Source organism: Trichoderma asperellum, chromosome 6 (genome assembly GCF_020647865.1).
Source record: "Trichoderma asperellum chromosome 6, complete sequence".
Taxonomy (NCBI): domain Eukaryota; kingdom Fungi; phylum Ascomycota; class Sordariomycetes; order Hypocreales; family Hypocreaceae; genus Trichoderma; species Trichoderma asperellum.
In genome coordinates, this window is record NC_089420.1 from 3253345 (window position 1) to 3273941 (window position 20597).

At 49.7% G+C, this 20597-nt stretch overlaps 7 protein-coding genes across 8 annotated transcripts; 3 read left to right on the forward strand and 4 right to left on the reverse strand.

The window, feature by feature from the left end:
* The first annotated feature begins 455 nt into the window (after positions 1-455).
* On the forward strand, positions 456-4164 carry TrAFT101_010500 (uncharacterized protein). Its single transcript, XM_024901218.2, has 3 exons — positions 456-545; positions 630-3504; positions 3593-4164. Exons 2-3 carry the CDS (start codon positions 882-884, stop codon positions 3673-3675), a joined length of 2706 nt encoding a protein of 901 aa, XP_024756297.2. The 5' UTR covers positions 456-545; positions 630-881; the 3' UTR covers positions 3676-4164.
* On the reverse strand, positions 4139-10189 carry TrAFT101_010501 (uncharacterized protein). Its single transcript, XM_024911092.2, has 4 exons — positions 9761-10189; positions 9305-9676; positions 5008-9240; positions 4139-4949 (listed from the first exon to the last, which is right to left on the reverse strand). The coding sequence occupies exons 1-4, from the start codon at positions 9845-9847 to the stop codon at positions 4578-4580; spliced, it is 5064 nt and encodes a 1687-aa protein (XP_024756298.1). The 5' UTR covers positions 9848-10189; the 3' UTR covers positions 4139-4577.
* Positions 10190-10446: 257 nt separating this feature from the next.
* TrAFT101_010502 (uncharacterized protein) lies at positions 10447-12043 on the reverse strand. Its single transcript, XM_024901230.2, has one exon. It carries the CDS (start codon positions 11996-11998, stop codon positions 11333-11335), a length of 666 nt encoding a protein of 221 aa, XP_024756300.1. The 5' UTR covers positions 11999-12043; the 3' UTR covers positions 10447-11332.
* Positions 12044-12713: 670 nt separating this feature from the next.
* On the forward strand, positions 12714-13523 carry TrAFT101_010503 (uncharacterized protein). Its single transcript, XM_024901213.2, has 3 exons — positions 12714-13140; positions 13193-13280; positions 13340-13523. The coding sequence occupies exons 1-3, from the start codon at positions 12938-12940 to the stop codon at positions 13436-13438; spliced, it is 390 nt and encodes a 129-aa protein (XP_024756301.2). The 5' UTR covers positions 12714-12937; the 3' UTR covers positions 13439-13523.
* Positions 13463-15201, reverse strand: TrAFT101_010504 (uncharacterized protein). 2 transcript variants are annotated; one of them, XM_066128987.1, is made up of 4 exons: positions 14910-15201; positions 14233-14786; positions 13954-14174; positions 13463-13887 (listed from the first exon to the last, which is right to left on the reverse strand). In XM_066128987.1, exons 2-4 carry the CDS (start codon positions 14640-14642, stop codon positions 13814-13816), a joined length of 705 nt encoding a protein of 234 aa, XP_065985114.1. In that variant the 5' UTR covers positions 14643-14786; positions 14910-15201; the 3' UTR covers positions 13463-13813. The 2 variants fall into 2 exon arrangements, with proteins under 2 accessions (XP_065985114.1, XP_024756302.1); XM_024902121.2 differs by having other exon boundaries at positions 14233-15201.
* A 1797-nt stretch (positions 15202-16998) lies between these two features.
* Positions 16999-19227, forward strand: TrAFT101_010505 (uncharacterized protein). Its single transcript, XM_024908933.2, has one exon. The coding sequence runs from the start codon at positions 17529-17531 to the stop codon at positions 19200-19202; it is 1674 nt and encodes a 557-aa protein (XP_024756303.2). The 5' UTR covers positions 16999-17528; the 3' UTR covers positions 19203-19227.
* Positions 19228-19489: 262 nt separating this feature from the next.
* On the reverse strand, positions 19490-20568 carry TrAFT101_010506 (uncharacterized protein; the record flags this gene model as incomplete). Its single annotated transcript, XM_024910286.2, has 2 exons — positions 19490-20124; positions 20193-20568. 2 exons carry the CDS (start codon positions 20566-20568, stop codon positions 19490-19492), a joined length of 1011 nt encoding a protein of 336 aa, XP_024756304.2.
* Between the last annotated feature and the right edge of the window lie 29 nt (positions 20569-20597).

Here is a 20597-nt window from a genome sequence, read left to right on the forward strand (position 1 = left end):
CGGCATCTCGCCTGTACTCAGCTGCTCCCATCGTCTGTCGTCTATCCACTGGAGACGCTGGAATGGTGTGGCGGCCGGGCGGTTCCACAGCCGTGCTGATCCCGCTGCGGAGCCCACTAAGAGCTTGACCGGCGAATTATACGGCACAAAGTGTGGATGGCTGCATCATGCAGAGGATATGCGGACGCCTTGTTTTGTGTGCTGTGTTGTTGCGTGGTGCTTTGGGTGATCTGGCAATGTAGAGCATAAGGCACTATGCATCTGGCTGCCCTTGATTGGTAGGCCTCGCCTCGGCATATGCTAAGCCTATTGGCCGGCAGTGGAGTCTCAACCGTAAGACCACTTACATGCTGCATGCACCAATGGCACTTGTATCTGGTAGGTAAGAAAGACTACATGTAGGCAGTTGTATCAGCCTGTGAGCTGATATGCTTGATTGCCACGGTTGCCGCGACTTATGGCAAGGCTGGAGGACATGCGCACTCCCATTGGCCAATTCGCGATAACCTTGTTCATTCGCCTTGCTGACTACAGGTGCTAATGCGGTACTTGTCGCCCCATAGCCGACCATAGGCCCCTGTAGGACCAGCACTAACAGCAGCCTGCGCCAATCACGTCACCCGCGACAGAAGCGACAATAAGCTCCTCTCAACCCTCAATACAGAGAGCTCAGGACGGTAACACCGGCAATTGACCGCCTCTCTCTCGTCGACAGCTTTCCGAATTGCTGGTGTCCGCATCGTGATCTCGAGGCAACGCTGCTGCCATCCGCTGCGGGACGATGCTGCGTGTCTGCCTCTGAACGCGATCCGGCTGACCGATACACTCGACAAAACCCCTTCCACGCAACCCCTGCGACTTGCTCGTGCCGCGTCTCCATCATGTCATCCGCTGACGGGCCCAAGAGATCCCCATCGACCGATTCTCTCTCTTCCGTCTCGACCACCAGCATCGTCTTCGACCGGATACAAGAGGAGATGGAGAAAGGCACCGTGCCGCGCAAGGCCCGCGGTAGGCCTGCCTACACCGACGTGTACGATGAGGATCCCCTCAAGGATGAAGCTGCCGATGACACCGAGAGCGCCGCCTTTCTTGGCTCGACCGGCGCAGGCCTTCAGCGCAGGCCTATGGACAGGAAGCTGCGTCGCATCCTGCTCATCTGCGCCGCCGTCTTCGTTGCTGCCTGGGTCGCATCTCTCGCCGTGTTTGTCTCCAAGGGATCGTACAAGCACGCCAGCGATGTGGACCATGATCCCGACGCCGACTCTCGCGGCTCCGGCAAGCCTGTCACCTTGGACCAGATCTTTGATCGCTACTGGTCTGCCGAGAGCAAATCGCTTAGCTGGATTGCAGGCCCCGACGGCGAAGATGGCCTCTTGCTCGAACAAGGAGCATCAGGCAAGGATTATCTCGTCGTGGAGGACGTTCGGTCAGTGGTAGGGGACGCAAGCGATGCGGATACTCAGCTGGCCAAGTCTCGGACTCTCATGAAGAAGGCGCAATTCGAGTACGCAGGCAAACCGTACACTCCCCACTGGCTTCGACCCAGTCCAGATCAGAAAAAGGTCCTCATTGGCGTCGCAAAAGAGAGTGTCTGGAGGCATTCGTTCACGGCCGTCTACTTCGTCTTCGACGTGGAGACGCAGACTGCAGAGCCCCTCATCCCGTTGGATACGCAAGCTCGTGTTCAGCTCGCAAGCTGGAGCCCTCGCAGCAACGCGATATCGTTTACCAAAGACAACAATCTCTTCATCCGCCGCCTCACCGGCGACAACGATATCGTGCAGATTACAAAGGATGGTGGCCCGGAGTATTTTTACGGCATTCCTGATTGGGTGTATGAAGAAGAGGTTTTCTCTGGAAATAGCGCTACTTGGTGGTCCGACGACGGAAAGTTTCTGGCTTTCCTTCGGACCAACGAAACCGGAGTCCCGGAGTATCCTGTTCAGTTCTTCATCTCGCGACCCAGCGGCCAAACACCGCAGAGTGGCGAGGAGTCCTACCCCGAGGTCCAGCAAATCAAGTATCCTAAAGCTGGCGCGCACAACCCCGTTGTTGACCTCCAGTTCTACGATGTCACCAAAGGCGACGTCTTTTCGGTTAGCACCGGCGACGAGTTTCCTGACGATGATCGCATCATCAACAGCCTCATCTGGGCTGGCGACAATGTCCTTGTCAAGCAGACCAATCGCGTCAGCGATAACCTGAAAGTCATTCTCGTCGATGTTAATGAGCGCCAGGGCAAGACGATCAACAATATCGATGTCGACAAGCTTGACGGCGGCTGGTTCGAGATCTCACATTCAATGACGTATGTTCCTGCAGACCCGGACAATGGTCGACCAGAGGATGGCTATGTCGACACAGTGATTTACGACGGCTATGAACACATTGGATACTTCACTCCTCTGAGCAACTCCAAGCCCATCATGCTCACCTCTGGGGAATGGGAAGTTGATAATGCTCCTTCGGCCGTCGATCTCGCCAACAACCTTGTCTACTTTGTCGGTACCAAGGAATCTTCTATTCAGCGCCATGTGTACTCCGTGAAACTGGACGGCTCGGATCTAAAGCCCCTCACAAACATTTCTGCTGAGGCCTACTATTCCGCCTCTTTCTCGTCTGGGGCAGGCTTTGCCCTCCTCTCCTATCGCGGACCCAAAATCCCGTACCAAAAGGTCATCTCAACCCCTTCCAGCAACATCTCGTATGAAGTTATTGTTGAAGATAATGCTGAGCTTGCCGACCGTGCCAAGAAGCATGAACTTCCTATTCTCAAATACGGCACGCTCAATCTCAGTGACAACGTCACCGTAAACTACCTCGAACGTCGTCCGCCTCATTTTGACCCCAAGAAGAAGTATCCCATCCTCTTCCAGCAGTACTCCGGGCCCGGCTCGCAGGAAGTCACCAAGAGATTCGCGGTCAACTTCCAGTCCTATGTCGCCTCCAACCTCGGCTACGTGGTCATCACCGTAGACCCCAGAGGCACAGGCTTCCTCGGCCGCAAGCACCGCGTGCCAGTCCGCTCTCAGCTCGGTCTTCTCGAGGCGCAGGATCACATCGCAGCCGCTCGTCACTTTGCCTCCCTCGACTACGTCGACGAGACCCGACTCGCCATCTGGGGCTGGTCCTACGGCGGCTTCACCACCCTCAAGACGCTGGAGCAGGACGCCGGCCGCACATTCTCCTACGGTATGGCCGTGGCGCCCGTTACCGATTGGCGCTTCTATGACAGTATCTATACCGAACGTTATATGCGCACTCCCCAGGAAAACGACAAGGGCTACGCCACGTCCAAGATATCCAATGCCACGGCCCTGGGCGAGAACAAACGCTTCTTGCTCATGCACGGCGTTGCCGATGACAATGTGCACTTCCAGAATTCCCTCACTCTGCTGGATAGCTTGGACTTGGCAGGTGTGGAAAACTACGATGTCCATGTGTTCCCCGACAGCGACCATGGCATTTACTTCCATGGCGCAAATCGCATTGTATACGACAGTAAGTTTTTTTTTTTTTTTCCTAAACCTCTTCTCTCCTTATACATTCCCATTTAACAGAGGGCTTTTTCTAATATGTGGCTTTTTAGAACTAAACAATTGGCTCATTAATGCCTTCAACGGCGAGTGGCTCAAGACAGCTCACCCCAAGCCAAACAGCAATAAAGTATAGAATATATGATATAGCCTATCCTATTCTATGCGTTTTTTTTTTTTTTTTGTTTTATTAATTTTCCTTTTTGGAGAGTTTGGATATGGGACGTAAAACCTTTTTTGTACAATAGCATAGGAGCCATAGCTTGGACATGGCATTGTAGACTTGGTTTTTTGTTTCCTAATGCAATTGAGTGATACTTGAAGTATTTACTTCTGAGCAGGTGTAGATGTGCCCTGATTTATCAATGGTTGGGACTACTCTTGCATGAGTGCTATTTATATTGTAAATATACGTGTTGCCAACTGTACATGGTCTAGCTGTGAGAGCCAGGACTGCGTGAATGGGCGTAGGTGCTGTCACTCACTCACACAAGACCTGGTTCCAACTTCACCCCCTAACTACATTTCCACTTCGTACAGAGCTTCTGGTTTAACAAAGTATACGCCATAACATCACAATAAATCGCACAGAACCTGGAATGAGAAATAACAAATTTAAATTGCCTATCATACACATTCGCAGCCTAGCAGATTTCCATTCCGCGTCACTTCCGCCAAAATTCAGAAAAGAAAAAGATTTTTTTTTCTCCTCCGCCACTCTAACTGCAAAGGAAAAAGAAGAAAAAAGAATCCGTGACTTGCGAGACTCCGAGCCCGAGGTTCGTCGTCTCATTCTAGACGATCAACTCTTTTTTTGTATCTCTAATCCATCATTATATAGCTCGATGAAGGAGCCCCCTAAAAACAAAAAGCTCACGCGTCGTCATCATCAGTCCCATATTGCCCGTCTAGCTTCCCCACCATGCTTCGCTCGAACCTGGCTAGGCTGCGTTGCAGCTAGCTATGCCACAGCGAAAAGAATTACGCATTATATGTTGGTACTAAGTATGGTGCGTTGACCCACACTGGCAATTGCATCTAGTAGTTGTAGCCAGTGGGCTGGGGCGCAAAACCAGTGGGTTGGGGCGCAAAGCCGTTAGCTTGGCCATATGGCGCTGGAGCAGCGTTTCCGCCAGGTCCAGCGGTGATCATGAGTCTAGCACCGCCCAAGATGGGTGTGTTATCCTCAGTCTTCTCTTGCTCCTTTTCCTTGGACTTGCGTGACTCGTTATCGGCCTTGAGCAGTGCGAGCTCCTTGGTCTGCTGGGCGAGCATGTTGATCATATACGGCATAGTGAAGTCGTTGAGGCCATTGCGCCAAGAGAGCTCCAGGACAAGATCAGGTCGGATGAGATCATTGCAGGCATACAGCATGCCCGTGTAGCATTCGCGGTGGCCAATGTCAACAAACTAAGACTTGAAGTTAGCATCATTACGGGATAAAATGGGTATCGGGAGTGTAACATACGTATCGAAGAAGATCGTTAACAATGTCGTTCTTGGTGGAGATGGCAGCTGTTTCGATAGCATCCTTGTAAAGCTTGTCTTGCTTTGAAAGGGCAATTGACTTCTCCCAACGCTTGTTCTTGCGGTAGATACTGGCAGCAATTTGGCGGAAGAAGATCAGGTCATGCTTCTCCAGACGACCAGCCAGCTCCATGGCATCGTAGTTGTCATAGTTCTGCACGGAGTCACGCAGGGTCTTGTAATCCTCCTCTTCAATCAGCAGGTCGTTGACTGCCTCGTTGACAATGCGCTTGTTCTGAGTTTGGACATTCAGAAGGAAGGGCTTGATAAGTGGCAGGCTGTCGTTCTTCTGGAACATCTTGACAACACGGTTGACGTCGACACGAGATGTAAGAGCAGCTAGCAGGTCAGTGAGCAGTGATGGGTGCTGCTCAACGTAGAATTTGATCGCACGGTAGTAGATCTCCAAGTTGGCAACCTTGACCACAATCTCCTTGAATTGCTGGTGATCCCACGAGTTCTCGGGTCGCTCGATAACAGTCAGCGCAGCGTTATCGAACTCATCATAGTGGTAGTAACAAAACACCAATTCAGGCCACAGATTCGCCTCCTCGCATGCGCGAATCATCTTGGGCATGTTCACCCTGGACCAGAAGATCTTGATATGCTCCATGAGACGCTCAGGATGGTATTTGGACAAGGCGATACCCAACTCGGTGAACATGCCCATGTGAGCGCGCTCGAGACCCAGGCCCTGCTCGAGCAGGCTGATGAGCTCATCGAAGTATCCGTTGCGCTCATAGTCCTTTACAAGTTCTTGGAGTTGCTCGGCATCAACAATCAGGTTGAGACCGCAGATCTGAGCAAGCCTAAATTCCTTCTTGTCGACGCAGGCTTCGTGGACCTGCTTCCACACCTTGATGTTGTTTGCCTTGCGGGCACACTCGACGGCGGCTTGGTAGTCGCTGAGATGCACAAGGGTGGTGGCCAATTTAGCCCAGTTGGAGATACTGCTGTAAAAGATCTTGGATGCCTCGTAGAGTCCCTCTTCATAAGCCTTGTCACCGGACTCTTCAATGTTAGCCACGTTGGTGGCACGCAGGAAGTCTTCCAATTCCGAGAGCTGTTCGAGTCTAGCATAGCAGAAGGCGAGAGCCGTGTCGATAACAGGTTCGCGAAGGGTCTTGCGGGCCATGCGGAGATACTTGACAAGGTCCTCGTTCTTTCCGGCATGAGTGGCAATCTCAATCACCTCAGTATAGTTGGAAGGATCCTCAGCCTTGATGTATGACTCGATACCATCAGAGATGCGGAGACCATCCAACTGAGCCTTGGCAACCCTGCTCCAAACCTCGGCAAGGTCAACCTCCTCAGCATACGCCTGAGCCCGGTCAATGCTGACAACATGCTCAACGAGAACATTGACAGCAGCAGACTTGTTGTCAGCCTTCTTGTAAATCTCAAAGGCTTCCTCAAAGAGACCGACGTCGATACAGGCGGAAGCGATTTCATCAGCGTTGTACTCGTTCAGCTTGTGGATATAGTCCATCACGCGGGCCTTGTCTGCCTTGGCAGCGGTGAACATGAGCAAGTTTTGCAAGTTTTGGTTATCGCTGAAAGGAGAAGGCTCAAGAACAATCTTCTCCAAGAGCTCAATAAGTTCCAGGGGCAGGTCATTCTCCAAAAAGCAAGAAACGGCAACAGAGACCTTGGCAGGGTCGGTGGATTCGGGGACAGCAGTTGCAGTGACCTGGTCAACAACAGATCGTCTGTGAATGTTGTTCTCGCTGAGAACAAAGCGCCAGAGCTCAGTGTCTTCTCGCTCCAAAAGGTATCGAGCCTGAGCCCTGTACATGGAGTTTTCGTTGGTGATGTTGACAAGCTCCAGATCATTCTGGCCCTTGGAGTAGGCAATGTACGCCAGGTTAGGATCTCGCTTCTCGCAGTATTTACCGACGACAAGGGTGTCATATTGATCGTTCTCCTTGAGGAATTTCTCAGGGTTGTTGTTCGAGTCGATGTAGATCTTTGCCAGAGCATTGTAGACAGCTTGCTGCTGGTTACCGGCCTGGAGAGTGGCCTCGAGGAAGGGCAGCAGAAGCTTCAAGCGGTTTCGAGTCTCGACCTCAGACACAAGCTGGTCAATACTAATCTGCTGAGCATCAACGGTCGTGAGAAGCTGCTTGATGATGCTCTCTTCGCAGTCAACGTCGAGCAAGCCACCAATAACGATAGGGGTTCGAGATGGGTTGACACGCTGAACATAGGCTTCGATAGCCTGGAATTGCTGGTTCTGGTAGAGGAACAGGATCAAATCATGTACAAAGTTGAAGCGATCGCACACAATGATGAGAGGCAGCTGCTCAGGCAGCTTAGCTTCCTTCAAAAAGTTCTTCACCTTCTCAGGGTTGTAGTGGGTGCTGTCACGGCAGATACGCTCAACTTCGTTAAACTGGCCCATTTTGGTAGCAGCTTCGATGTACTTGAAGTGCACATCAGGATCCTCGGAAAGATTGACAATGCTGCCGAGATAATAGAAAAGACCCTCAAATGTCTTGTACTTTTCGAATAAATCGATCAAGCGGACAGCTCCGAGAAGCTCCGAGTATTTGGTGGCGATGTTGACAACCGACTGCAAGTTTTGGCGAATGTTGTGTTTCATCATAGCATCGAGGCAGTCAAGAGACTGCTCGACAGAGAGCTTGCCGAAGAAGTTGGACAGCCACTCGGGGTTGAAGTTGGGGGCGCCGGCGATGTTGACGATGACGCGCTTGACAGCTTCAGGATCTTCGTACAGCTCCAGCGCCTTCTGAGCCAGGCCAGCCTGTTCGCAAAGCTGAGCAATTCGGGCTTTATCGAAGTGTGTGAACATGTCGTTACCGAGGATGGCCTCGGCAACTTGAGGGGCGTGCATCAGGTTCATCTCCAGGAGTCGAGTCTGGAGACGAGCGTGCTCAGGCTTGTTCTCCTTGAGGGCATCAAGCAAGAAGGCAGTGGCCTGTTGAACCATACCCTGGGACTGGAAGATGTCGCAAACGCGCTCCAGATCAATCAGAGGGCCCTGTTCATTGTTCGCGAGAGCAGTGGCAAACTCAGTTCCCTTGTCAGGGTTGGTACGAATGATGTGCTGGAGAAGCTGGATGTAGTCGGGCTGGTGTCCGGTTTGAGCGGCATATGGCAGAATCTTTTCAAACTGGCCAGTCTCGGCAAATCCAGCAATAACCTTGTTGGGGACGTTGGCCTGAAGGTAGATGCTTAGCGCCAGGTTAACGTCGTACGGCCGCACCATGTCACCAAGCGACTCAGAGCAGTCCAGCTTGCCCTCCTTGAACCACTTCTCCAAAAGGTGCTTTCGGTTCTGCTGCAGGACAGGCTGAGCGAGCTCAAGAGTTTCGTATCGATTCAGAGCACCCTTGTCAAGCAACATTCCGAAGTACTGCAGTGTAACGGCCATCTGACCAGGCTGGGCAGGCAGGCGCTTGAATTTCTCGATCGTCTCGGTCGTACGTAAAAAGCCACGGGGCGAGCCTGCGGCGACCTTGGCAGCTTCGAGGTAGTTTCCGCTGTTGAAGAGCTGGTCAAACTGTTTTGCGTAAAGATTATCCGCACCGGGGAGGCCAGCTCTTGATGCCAGCTTGATGGCAATCTCTGTGTTAGCGGGATTCTCAAGCAGGTAGGGGATAATCGTTGAATCATCGATGGTGACGAAGAGGACCTGGCCCTTGCGGTTGATACCGACAAGGCCCGAGGAGTCATCGTCAGCGCAGCTCGTGAAGATGGTCTCGCTAGAGATACGGTTGATGAAGATGGACGAGCCCGTCTCGAGATCGTACAAGTGGATGAAACCGTACTTGGTAACCATGAAGATGACGCCATACTTTTGCGAGACTTGCAGGGCGACGGGGAAGTCATTGGTTGCCTCGGGCGGGAAGAAGATATCGACAGCCTTCTTCTGGAAGACTGGGTTCGAATCTGGGTGATCGACCTCGACAATGTGCAGCTTGGCACCAGTGGCGGTTCGCACGGCGAAACTGAAGATCTTGGTGTCCTGAGGGGCACCATCCAGTCTCAAGGTGCCAAAGCCAGCAGCATGACCCTCAATGGCCTGGCTGATACCCCGGTCCTTGGAGTACAGCTGCATGGCACCAACCACACGGCCCTGCTGAGACGAGATGCCGACCACAACCATCCACTTTCCATCGCTGTTAACTCGGTAGTTGATGATTTGGCAGCCCTGTTGTAGTAGTGAGTTAGCGGGGGGCGGGGAGTAATGAGGCACATGGAGTAAATTGACGCACGTTGAGGTTAGCATTGCGCTCGAAGACCTTGACAGGCGCATCCTGAGAAGCGTCGTAGACATCCCAGTGGTAGACACTGCCAGTTGTGATGAGGCCCAGAGTGGATTCGCTGATCCACTTCCAGAACTGAACATCCTCGTTCATTGTGCAGGACTTGAGCTTCTTCTTCTGCTCGAGATCGAAGATCTGAAGAGTCCTGGACTGGGCCTTGAGAGCAATGATTTGCTTGTTCCAGTGCATGACAGCACTGTCGGCCTTGATAGGCCTGCGTGTTACGTGGTTGCCATTCTTGAGCTCGACAATGACCACTTCGGGCTGAGCGGCTTCGTTCTTCTTTTCCCGAATGCAAACGAACGAGTCTGACTCTAGTGTCTGTGTTTCCGAACGCGCGCATAGGTCAGCACGGGCAATGTTGCTGCATTTTCATTGTCTGATGGAGCGGGAAGAGCGACTTACGCAGGAGTTGAAGCCAATGGATTGCGTGTCCACGCCCAGGCTGCTGAGCTGGACCAGCTCCTGGAACTTGATGGGGAGAGGCGCCATTGCGCCAGAGTAGCCAACAATGAGATAATATGGGCCGTCGTCGACTCGATACTCCTAGGGCAGCCGCCTATCGAAATTGCCGCGGCTCACAGTGTCGGTGTTGAGATTAGGTAGAGCTAGCTTCAGGCTCGAGGGGCGGAGGACGAGGCCGTCAACAGCTTCCATGCGCCAAAGCGGCACGAGACGAAGGACTAAGAGAAACGAGAAAAAGGATCGAAAGGAAGAAAAGAAACGCGGCGGCAGGCGAGTCGCGATGAGGGCCTTGCCGATGAGGAGATGCTGGGAGGGTTGATTGGCGAAAGAGGAGATCTGGTTGGAGAGTTAAGGAGAAGTGGCAGGTCACCTTGCAGGCCAGGCTGTGTGAGCGGCATTGACTGCTGGGAGCAGCAGCCCACTAGAACAAGGTGGCCGGACTGATTACGTGGAGAGCGAGGAGCCGGCGCGGCCAATCGCGGGGCGCGGATTTACGGAAAATCCGGTCCCAGACGGCGCCAAGCCACGCGTGGATGAACAAACAAAGGAACAAAGAGAAACAAGAGACGCTGAGACGATGCATGCAATTGCGCCGCCGTGCGGGCGAAGCGAGGCAAAATAACGGCATCCCATGCTTTGTTTTGTCGACGTTATCGTACCCAGCAGCTTTATTTTTGATCTTTTGCCGTTGTTGACGTGGCCACGCGCTGCTCCCAAATTCGTACTTGGCCCGTATTGCCTACTAAGCAGGTACTGCTAACCTTGGTACATACACGTAGGTACTTTGTAGTGCTGGCTGCCCAGCTCCCCAATTTCTTCTGCGGCAAGGCTAAAACATCAATAGTCCAGTCAGCAGCTTGCGGATGCAATTTCACTGTAGGGCGCACAGCTTCCTTTATCAGCAAAATTGACTCCCTATGTGCATGTACATGTACCCTAAGAACTGATGACTGCCTTTTCCAGTCCCATGTCCTTCTAGACGCAAATACTAGCAGCAAGCTCACATTCCTGCGCATTCCTCTCCAGGGGCTCATAGTTGCTTGGTTCAATACTGCACCGCGATTCACGACTGCCCAGCAAGCAACGAACTGGAGCTGGGCTGGTTTCACTTGCTTGTCCAGCCTGCTAAAATTACGGGCACCCCGGCCCCCGTTCCGCCGGCTTTTTCGGGACGCCCTGGAGCCTGAGATTGAGATCATGCATGCAAGGCTGCGGATACCTGGTTCAATGCGAACCGAACATGCATGCAATCACCTGCGCGGGATCAAGGGTAAGTGTGAATGTGAATCAAGTCAGCCACAATCCTGGTTCGTTTAGATTTAGATCGCTGTGCTCGTGCATGGCCAAAAATAGCTGCACTATGAAGAAGGAAACAAAATCATCGGCCGCTCAACGCCGTAAAACACCGTAGCTTTCCAGTATGTAGGTGTCTGTACAAATATGCCCAGCGTGCTGGAGGTATATCCTAGCCATTTCAGAAAGGTGAAGACGCCATTTCGAGATGCGCCCCCCTCAACTCAGGTGCTCTCGATCGAGATGATGCGTAACAGCAGCCTCATCCCCCTCAAATGCCTCGCAAATTGGACAGACAACCACGTCCTCGACAATGCGAGCACCGCCAGCTTCGCTGGAAGATACATCGGCCGCAGGCTCATCCAAGCCCGGCATGAAATCTGCTAAACTCCTCGGCGGCGGTCCCTCCAGATAATCAAAGTCCTCGTCATTCCTGATATCTGTGTATCGGCTGCTGAATCGCGAGCTCGAGGCATTGGAAGCCGGTGCTGTTCCGGCTGATGGCTGAGAAGACCCGTCATCAAGTCTCTGCACTCTGCCGACTTGACCATCGCGCAGCCTAACTTTGATCCCGCGAGGATGGTCTCCTGATGTGAGAACATCCTGCACGATCCCCCGAGTTTCCTGGCCCGTTGGCTGATCTTGCTTTAAGATGATGAAAACAGCAGTACCAGCTACAACCTGCTTAGAGGTCGGGACGGTGCCGGCAGCTTGTTGCGGCGTTCCAGGTGCTCGACGTCCCAAGTTGGACGATCCTCCTCTTCCTCCTCCTCCTCCTCCTCCTCCTCCTCTTCCTCTTCCTCTTCCTCCTCCTCTCCCTCTCCCTCTTCCCCGAGACTCATTTTGCCCCGAGGGTCGAGGCTGGCGGTTGCGAGGCCTATTCATCGCCCCAGTCCTTATATCCAAGAATTGCTTCGGCGATTAAGAAGAAAAGGGCCGTCATGAGGAACTGTGCTAATGCATTACGGTATCAGTATTAGTCAGCGTTTATCCACATTTGTGTCATCGCATCCCAGTATGAATCCAGGAGCAGTTGCAAGAGCATGATGGTATTCACAAGTAGGTAAAATTCATATCCTGCTATAGTTCTACTAGATTTATCATGTCTCAATTATAGGAGACGGCAGATCCATCTTCACCTCGAGTATGCTGCACTACCTGGCAAGCAATGTTAGGCTCGCCTCATTACCCTGCAACTCAATTCAGCATTGTTGGACTGTACTTCTCTACGTTTTCTAGAATGGAGTGTAGAAATAAGCAATCGAGCGAGCAGCGGGAGCATATGATATTTGCTCTTTAGGTCTCTGTGGCGGGGCTCCGCTATGTAAATCGGCTTAATTATTCTAGAAACTGACCTCAGTCGTGTGTAATGCGCAAATTTGAGTATTATATGTCATACAAAAACACTACTGCTTTGACTGGCGTCATTCATACAAACAATTTGAGTCTGTGGTTAATTTTATCGGTCTTAAAGTTCAGACTAGAGCGCAATATTAGGTACATGTATCTGCATGCACCTTGATGGAGGCTGCGTTAATAAAGCAGTAATATATTGCAAATAAATTGTTCTGGTACAGATGGAGCAATTAACGTGTTGACTGATCCCACGTACCTAGACATAAGAACTATGACCGCCCCTCATTCTTACACCATCGAGAAACCACGACAACATACCCGAATTCCACGTCATAATGTCGGACATCTGACCGTCATAGAATAAGGATGATCAGAAGTGAGATGAGCGTCGACTGGTAGTACGCTAGAGAGTGACCTCAGAGGCTACGAAGAGCAGTTTAATGACGACAACTACTTGGTTGTGAATGAATGACCGGAAATAAACATGACACAAGAGAAAATATCAAGAAGAGACTGCATTATAAATACCTACATTGGTTCCGACAATTTCGCATCCTACAAACACATCTTCTGCAGATTTCTTCTGTACCTGCAATACATTCTCCAGTAGCAGACCAAGCTCGATACTTCATCATGGCAGATAACGATAACCCCGGCAATTTCGCTAACCGGTACGGTCTCCTACAGTAATTCTAGTAATTTCTCGCAGCTGACCATCAAAAGACCCAAAGAAGAGGTTCAGAACATTGCTTCCAAGGGTGGACAAGCCAGCCACAGCGGCGGCTTCGCTTCTATGGACCCTGATAAGCAGGTCGGTTTCTAAATGCTAGAACTATAAAATTCTACATGTCCTAACATCTACAAAAATAGCGCAACATAGCTTCTCAAGGAGGAAAAGCCTCGGGAGGATCTTTTGAACCTGGCAGTGAGAAAGCTCGCGAGGCGGGCCGCAAGGGCGGCTCTCAGTGAAGCTTGGATGATGATACAATTATTGTTGGATCCATATTTAAATCTAGAGTTTCACTTATTCCTATAATACAATGTACTTGACCTAATATATCATATGATACTGTAACAGCAGTGACAGCTCCGTCTCCAAGCAGCTCTAATACTGCCTCTAGCAGCTGATAGACCAAACTCAACGACCACTTCGTAGTGCGTCGCCCCAAAACAGACAATCACAGGATGTCTTTGGCTCAGCAATGGCCCAATTAAGTGTCACGTACTAGATACAGTCTGGATATAGTTAATATGAATAGAACCTTTTCATTTCTGCCTCATACGCTAACGCTAACAATTAACTCAGCCCAATGATATTCTAAACCACGCTTATACTACGCCTCTTTAATTGATAGACGCTGACCATGTGGCATTCAAGGTTCCGCTTCCCGTGAAAGCCTCGGTGCCAAATTGGTAGCCTTAAAGAGTAGTCGGTTAGTTATAATGTATAGTTAGTTCGTGTGATAAAGATTAGAGTGACATACTGAGGACATATTGACTTGACGCAGGGTATCCCTTGTTATTCTGAAGATAGTTGTAAAAGTTTTTGACATCGCCATTCCAATTGGTGAGGTTGCCGGGAGCTACGAAACTATACACTTGCATGGCGCCATTGTAGCCGTAGTAGAGTGTCCAGCTTGAGCCACCGACATTGACTGTCCCTTGAGAGGATCCAATGGGGCCAATATCTCCGTATTTTCCGAGCCTACAGGTAGAATTGCTGTTCAGTAGATAAACTAAAAGCAGTCATCTCGCTGACTTACCAAATCATGAGTTCGTAGTCTCCAGAATACGTGACATGGTTGGGATTTGACGCAGTAAAAAGATCATAGGCCACATCGGCGCGGATGCTGCTGCCAGTGTAGCTCCATTGGGCAGTAGTGGGCATGCTTGAGATGCTGCTGACAAGTCGCTTGTTTGGAATATTAAGAGCAGTATTGGGGTATCCCTTGACGTTGCTCTGTCCTCCAGACCAGTTCCAGTTCGTCGACCACACAGCGGAAGAGCCTAAGGATATCTCAGTGATACAGCCAGAGCCACTACCGGCGGATTGTCCCCAAAGATTGTTGCTCAGTGCATAGTTGCCGCCAGAGAACTGTGCATATTGGCTGCAAGAGCTTTGGGCGGCAACAGCCACTGGCAATAGAGTGGGCGCAATCTGAAGAAGCTTCATCGTAAGAATGGTAATATGCGTAGTATAAGATTGCGTGAGGTAGTGCAGATGTCTTCAAATAGGGAGTTGCGCAAGTCTCTATGATTTAGAAACTGATATAAGCTATCTTATATCTCTTTGGCCTCATCAATACAATTACTTTATCTGAACAAGGGGGTTAGCTCCGAATTCGAAATTCTTCAGGATAACTAGAAATGGAAGGTAATCGTATTAGGCTGAAACATGCTAATTGATGAGGTTATTTTCGTATATTACCGTGCAACTAACAGTGTCTTCATGCTCGATTAAGCCTTTATTCAGCCTTTTAGCTAGCATCTTAGATCATCCCGGCCGGGATGCATATTGACCCCCTGTGCTAAGCAGCTGTCAGGGAGCATTATACCCCGCGTGTAATCTATTTGGCGCGGAGCCAAGCCTCCTATGAAAGAGGGAATTGAGTCTTGTCGGGAAAGCTTTCTGTACCTAGAATTCGCGGCAAGTATGCAAGTGAAAAAATGGATGATAGATAATCATGTCGTTGCAAGCTAAATCTCTATCGTGCAATCGTCGAAACAATTGCCTTCAAGAAATGTAATACCAGTATGAGCTTCATCAGCAAATGAATACGATGACACTTATTTGTATTTGAGCGAGAGGTCGGTGTTGACCGGATGAATGCACCCTACAAATGTAACCAAATATTGCGTGATCCTAAAGCCGATACTACTTTCGACATATACGCTGGAGGCGCCGTTGTGGGTGCTAATTAGATGGCAGAAACCCGCTTTATCTTATAAGTCTATTTATTCTGCCGAATACTACACTTATTTTCCTTGTAGTCACTTTGAAGTAAGCAATTTGACAAAGAAGGAAGCTTGACATGAAATCATGTCCTTCCGAAACGACACTAAATCTGGTATGGATACTACAAAGCGACATATAGGACGCATGTAGTTTGTATAGGAATTAATTAGTAGTATAGACAATTTCACATGCCCTATCGTTTTGTTACGATAGTAACAGATACAGCTACAGCTCTTTCGTATATAGATGGCAGCATGTGGTATAAATGATTTATTCCACTTTTAGTCCATCTACGCGTCCTCGCTTTTTGTCCCAACGTCTGATAGATGATGATGCTGCTATTCATTGCTTATCCGCAAACGGGCCTATTCGTCTAGGAGAGCGACGATCACATTACCCATGCAATAGCCAGGACATTACAGTACGACCACACCGGCGCAACTTCAATTTAAAAAGGTAGCGAAATTGAGGCTAATTTCTTAGATGCTTAAAATTATTTTCCTAGGCTATATAACCTGATTTAGGCTATACAGCGCGTTCATGCTTTATGTGCAACACATAGCTGTTAGAATGTAGTAAGTGCTAAAGAATTACGATGTGACTTCCATCAAGAAATTGCCATGCAATGAGGCTAAGGCGGCAACGTGCTACGATCTCGATTGGCGCGCATAGTGAGATGCAAGGGCCTCATTCGGAGCTTGGAGCCGTTGGATCGGTCCCTGGCGCTTATACAAGCATAACATGTGGAAATTTTCTTTATTAAGGAGCGGCATGCCTTGATGATACTGACTAGCGATAGCTACAGTTATGTAGTTTTGGAATGATCATAGTGAAATATGCGCGATTTGAACGACAACGAATAAAGATGGATGAAGACCTGGGAGATTTTCAGGCGATTTTCATCAACGATTGTAGCTGTTAGAAGAAAATATCCACAGGCTTTAGTAAACATACGTTGATTGAGCAGACGAGGGAACATACGGCCATGCTGCAGCCAGAAGAACAGCGCAGTCGCTCAGCAATTCAAACAAAGACCCTGCAAACCTGATATGATTCATCAGCAATAGTCTCGCTCTCATTATATACCTGCAGAATTAATCTGCGATGGCTCTGTGTTCCACTAAAGCCTCTCTGGGTAATCCATACGGTAGTCGAAACACAGTAGTACATCGTGCCTATGTAAAGTACAAATGCCGTCGCTTCTAACCAGATAGCTGGTATGCTTTCCTATTTGAAACAGGCCGATTACCGGAATTCCATCCGGGCCGGCACATACTTAACCATCCGATGCTGTCTGAATACATGTATACAACGATACCGTATCGGCTTGGATAATAGGGCGCGTGATTAGGTACACGCAAACAACCTAGCAAATAGCAACTCGGCTGAACTAGACCGAAACCCGAACTTCAACTGATCAGCGTGCGTATAAGTGCGAGCATGGCCCTCAACTACGTCGGCCAAGTGCTAGCTCTTCTCTCGCTGCTGGTCCATAAAAACCTTGGCTATTCCCCCACGTAGGCTGCCCTATGTTACTTCTTACCCCAGATAATCCATTAGCTACTGCAGCTATCTCGTTCGCCGCTTACTTCGCTAAGCTCTAGTATGCATAATTGCTGCTCTAAACCGCATAACAGAATGAACTCGGGGAGAAATTGATAAACAAAAAGTTTTTCCGCGGGGGAGACGAGCGTGGTAGCAAAGGACGCTATCGTCTGATACGAAGCGTTTAGGCGCTGAGCTCTCCACCTAGACTCAGATGTTGCGTTGCTTATCTCGTGAGCTTGTGACAATGTTCGCTATATTGATTGCGGGGAAGCGAGAAACTGCCCGCATTTTGAGGTTACATGAGTTGGCCGATGTGATGATCTCGTAGACAGATAGGCGAGATTCAGAACTAGAGTTGATAAATGCCTCCGTTCATCGGTCAGTTGTAGATGCAACATGATCTAACTCGTCTTCGTCAGGGCTGTTTTTTTTTTTCATGTATATATACGTGTATGCTACTGCATTCCTGCGATCGACAGCCCGATTAGCTCAGGATCATCTCTTATTCGGCATTGAGAATCTTCTATCATCATTCTCTGGGCCCTACCCAATATTATGGGCAAAACGGAAGAGCCATCGCCTTATGGCGATGTCGAAGCTCAAGATGCCATCTCTGTTGCTGCTGCCCCCGTCAGCGCATTCGACAGCTACGATGCTCAAAAGGTAGAAAATGAGCAGCAACATATCGGCACGCTGGATCGTCGCCTCAAAGCTCGTCACGTTCAATTCCTTGCTCTTTCTGGAGCTATCGGCACAGGTCTCTTCGTCGGCAGCGGCCAGGTTCTCTCTTTAGCAGGGCCCCTCTCTGCATTTTTATGCTACATCATCACGGGCTTCAACTTGTATTGTGTAATCAATAGCTTGGGTGAAATGGCAGCTTGGCTGCCGATTCCCGGTGCAGTACCGGTTTTTGCTTCGCGGTTTGTTGACCCAGCGCTGGGATTCACTCTGGGATGGAATTACTGGTATCAGTTTGCTATTGGTGTGCCGATCGAGGTGTCGGCTTGTGCCATTATTGTTGACTTTTGGCCAAACGATGTGCCCAAAGCTGCACTTATAACCGTATTCTTTGCTGCCATGGTCATTGTTAATTGCCTTCCCGTACGGATATATGGAGAAGCCGAGTTTGCGTTTGGAGCTATCAAGTTGACTACAATCATTGGTTTGATCCTCCTCATGTTCATCATTACAGTGGGCGGATCTCCATCTGGGGACCAAATCGGCTTCCGATATTGGCACCATCCGGGCCCGATGAACGCTTATCTGGAAGACGGTGCGTTGGGCCGCTTTCTGGCTTTTTTCAAGGTCTTCATCTCAGCTACTTTTGCCTATGGCGGCAGTGAGATTGTGGTAGTCGCATCAGGCGAGACGAAAGACCCGCGGCGAAATATCAAGCGCTCTGTCAGACGAGTATTCTGGCGCATCTTACTATTCTACGTTCTTTCCATCTTCCTTGTTGGGCTTTGCGTCTCATCTGAAGATCCGAATCTGCTCAATGCTATCAACAGCTCTGCTCCCGGTGTCGGTGCGAGCCCCTTTGTTATCGCTATTAAGAACGCAGGCATCAAAGTTCTTCCTCATATCATTAACGCAGTTGTCTTATCATCTGCCTGGTCTGCCGGAAACTCTTTCTTCTACGCGTCCACGCGAGTGCTCTATTCAGCTGCTTTGGACGGCAAAGCGCCCGCAATCCTCAAGTATGAAAAGTTTGGCGTGCCGTATGCCTGTGTAGCCTTGACAACCGCCCTTAGCTGCTTGGTCTATCTTAACGTTAACAACCAGTCTTCGGAGGTCTTCTTCTGGATCAGCAACCTGAGTGCTGTCAGTACTCTTATTGTTTGGGCCAGCGTATCTTTCATGTATCTCCGTTTTTACTACGCCCTGAGGTACAACGGCATCGACCGTGATACTCTACCTTACAAATCCCCATTCCAGCCATTTTTGGGATATTTTGCACTCATCTTCTGCCTCGTGGTTGCTCTGTTCAATGGATTTGACTGCTTCTTCCCTGGCCGATTTAGCGCCAAGTCATTTATCCCGCCATATATTGATATTCCCATTTTCTTATCCTTATTTTTCGGCTATAAACTCGTCAAGAAGACAAAATTCGTTGGATTGGCTGAGATGGATCTCTGGTCAGGCAAGGCTGAGATTGATAGATTGGAGTCAACGTGGGTAAAGCCCGTACCAAGAAATTTCTTAGAGAGGATCTGGTTCTGGATTGCCTAAGTTGGGGTGAATTGAGACAAGAGCGCCCCCGTTGTTATTTGCCATAATATTGAAATGCCTCGCGATATCTTGCCTATTATAAAGCAAGATATACGCAATAGTTAGTTTCCTTAACTGCATCTTTTGCAAAGTTACAATGGAGCTAGTCTAAAATACGTATAATGAGTGCAGCTTTAGCCAATGGATACTTGTAGCCAAGTGTTATCAATATGGATTATATTCCAGGAACACGATAATACAGTATTTTTACAGCTATTGCAGGTGCCACGGAATAATAATCAACGTGCTCAAGGGGTCTGATTAAAGTCATAACTATTCCCGAAGCCGCGATTCAGATAGCCTTGCAAGGCGTCTTCACGACTAACCCAATCCACTGGAATATCCAGTCCTAGCTGGCCCTGTTGGTCAAGCTTCTCCAGAACGGGTTTCAAATTGTCTCCAAATTCCAGTCTCATAGTATTCCTGTACCATGGAGCAAAATGGATCATGGCCAGCATAATCCGGACTTGGTCAGAGGGGTTCGGCATACCAGCATGCCATAACCTAAGGTCTCGCAACACGATTGAACCCTTCTTCACGATGGGTTGGACCGGCGGGCGAATCGCCTCTCGATCACGCAGGTGATTCTCCTTAATGCGACCACTTGCTCGCTCTCCATGTGCGCCTTCTTGAAAGGTAATGTCAGTCTGGTGTGTTCCGAGCCAGAGCTCAGTTGAACCGTTTTCCGGGGTCATAGTTACTAGTGGGACATTGACGACAAGGGCGAAAGGATGCGAAGGATGCGCAAAGTCAGCATCTGAGTGCACTGGTTGGCGCTGAGGAGATGCGCCCGGGAGAGGAGGCATGGCTGCGTTGGCAGAGCAGAATGTCCACTTTGGCCGAGGCCCAAGGACGGCTGAAGTAATCTGTGTCGCAATAGGGTCTATGTAGAAGTGTGTGGTTAGAACGCGTTGTTATGCGATCCAAAATTCTGCAAAGAATATATCTTACTTGTGAATATTGATGGGTAGAAAAACTCCGCAACAGGAGGCGCATCTTGCTGTAAATTTCCTTGGTTGTAGTTAAATGGTCCTTTGTCTCCCATATTTTGGAGCACGCGGGCATCTTCTACCATCTTGGTGTTGAGCTGATCAATGTCTTCGTGAGGCACGACATCTTCAATCACTACAAGACCATCTTGATGGATGTGCCGCACTGCCTTTTCCAGACTACGCTCGTCGAGTCTAGAATTCTTGATCTCACTGGCACTGGGGCGAACCACAGCCGGCCAGTGAAGGCCAGGAGATGAAGCAGCTTTTGTTGCTGAAGAAACTGTGGCCATACCCCGACTCAGCAGTCGAGGGGCTCGAAAACGCATTGCAAGCATTGCGGTTGTTGTTGTATAATTTTTGTTAG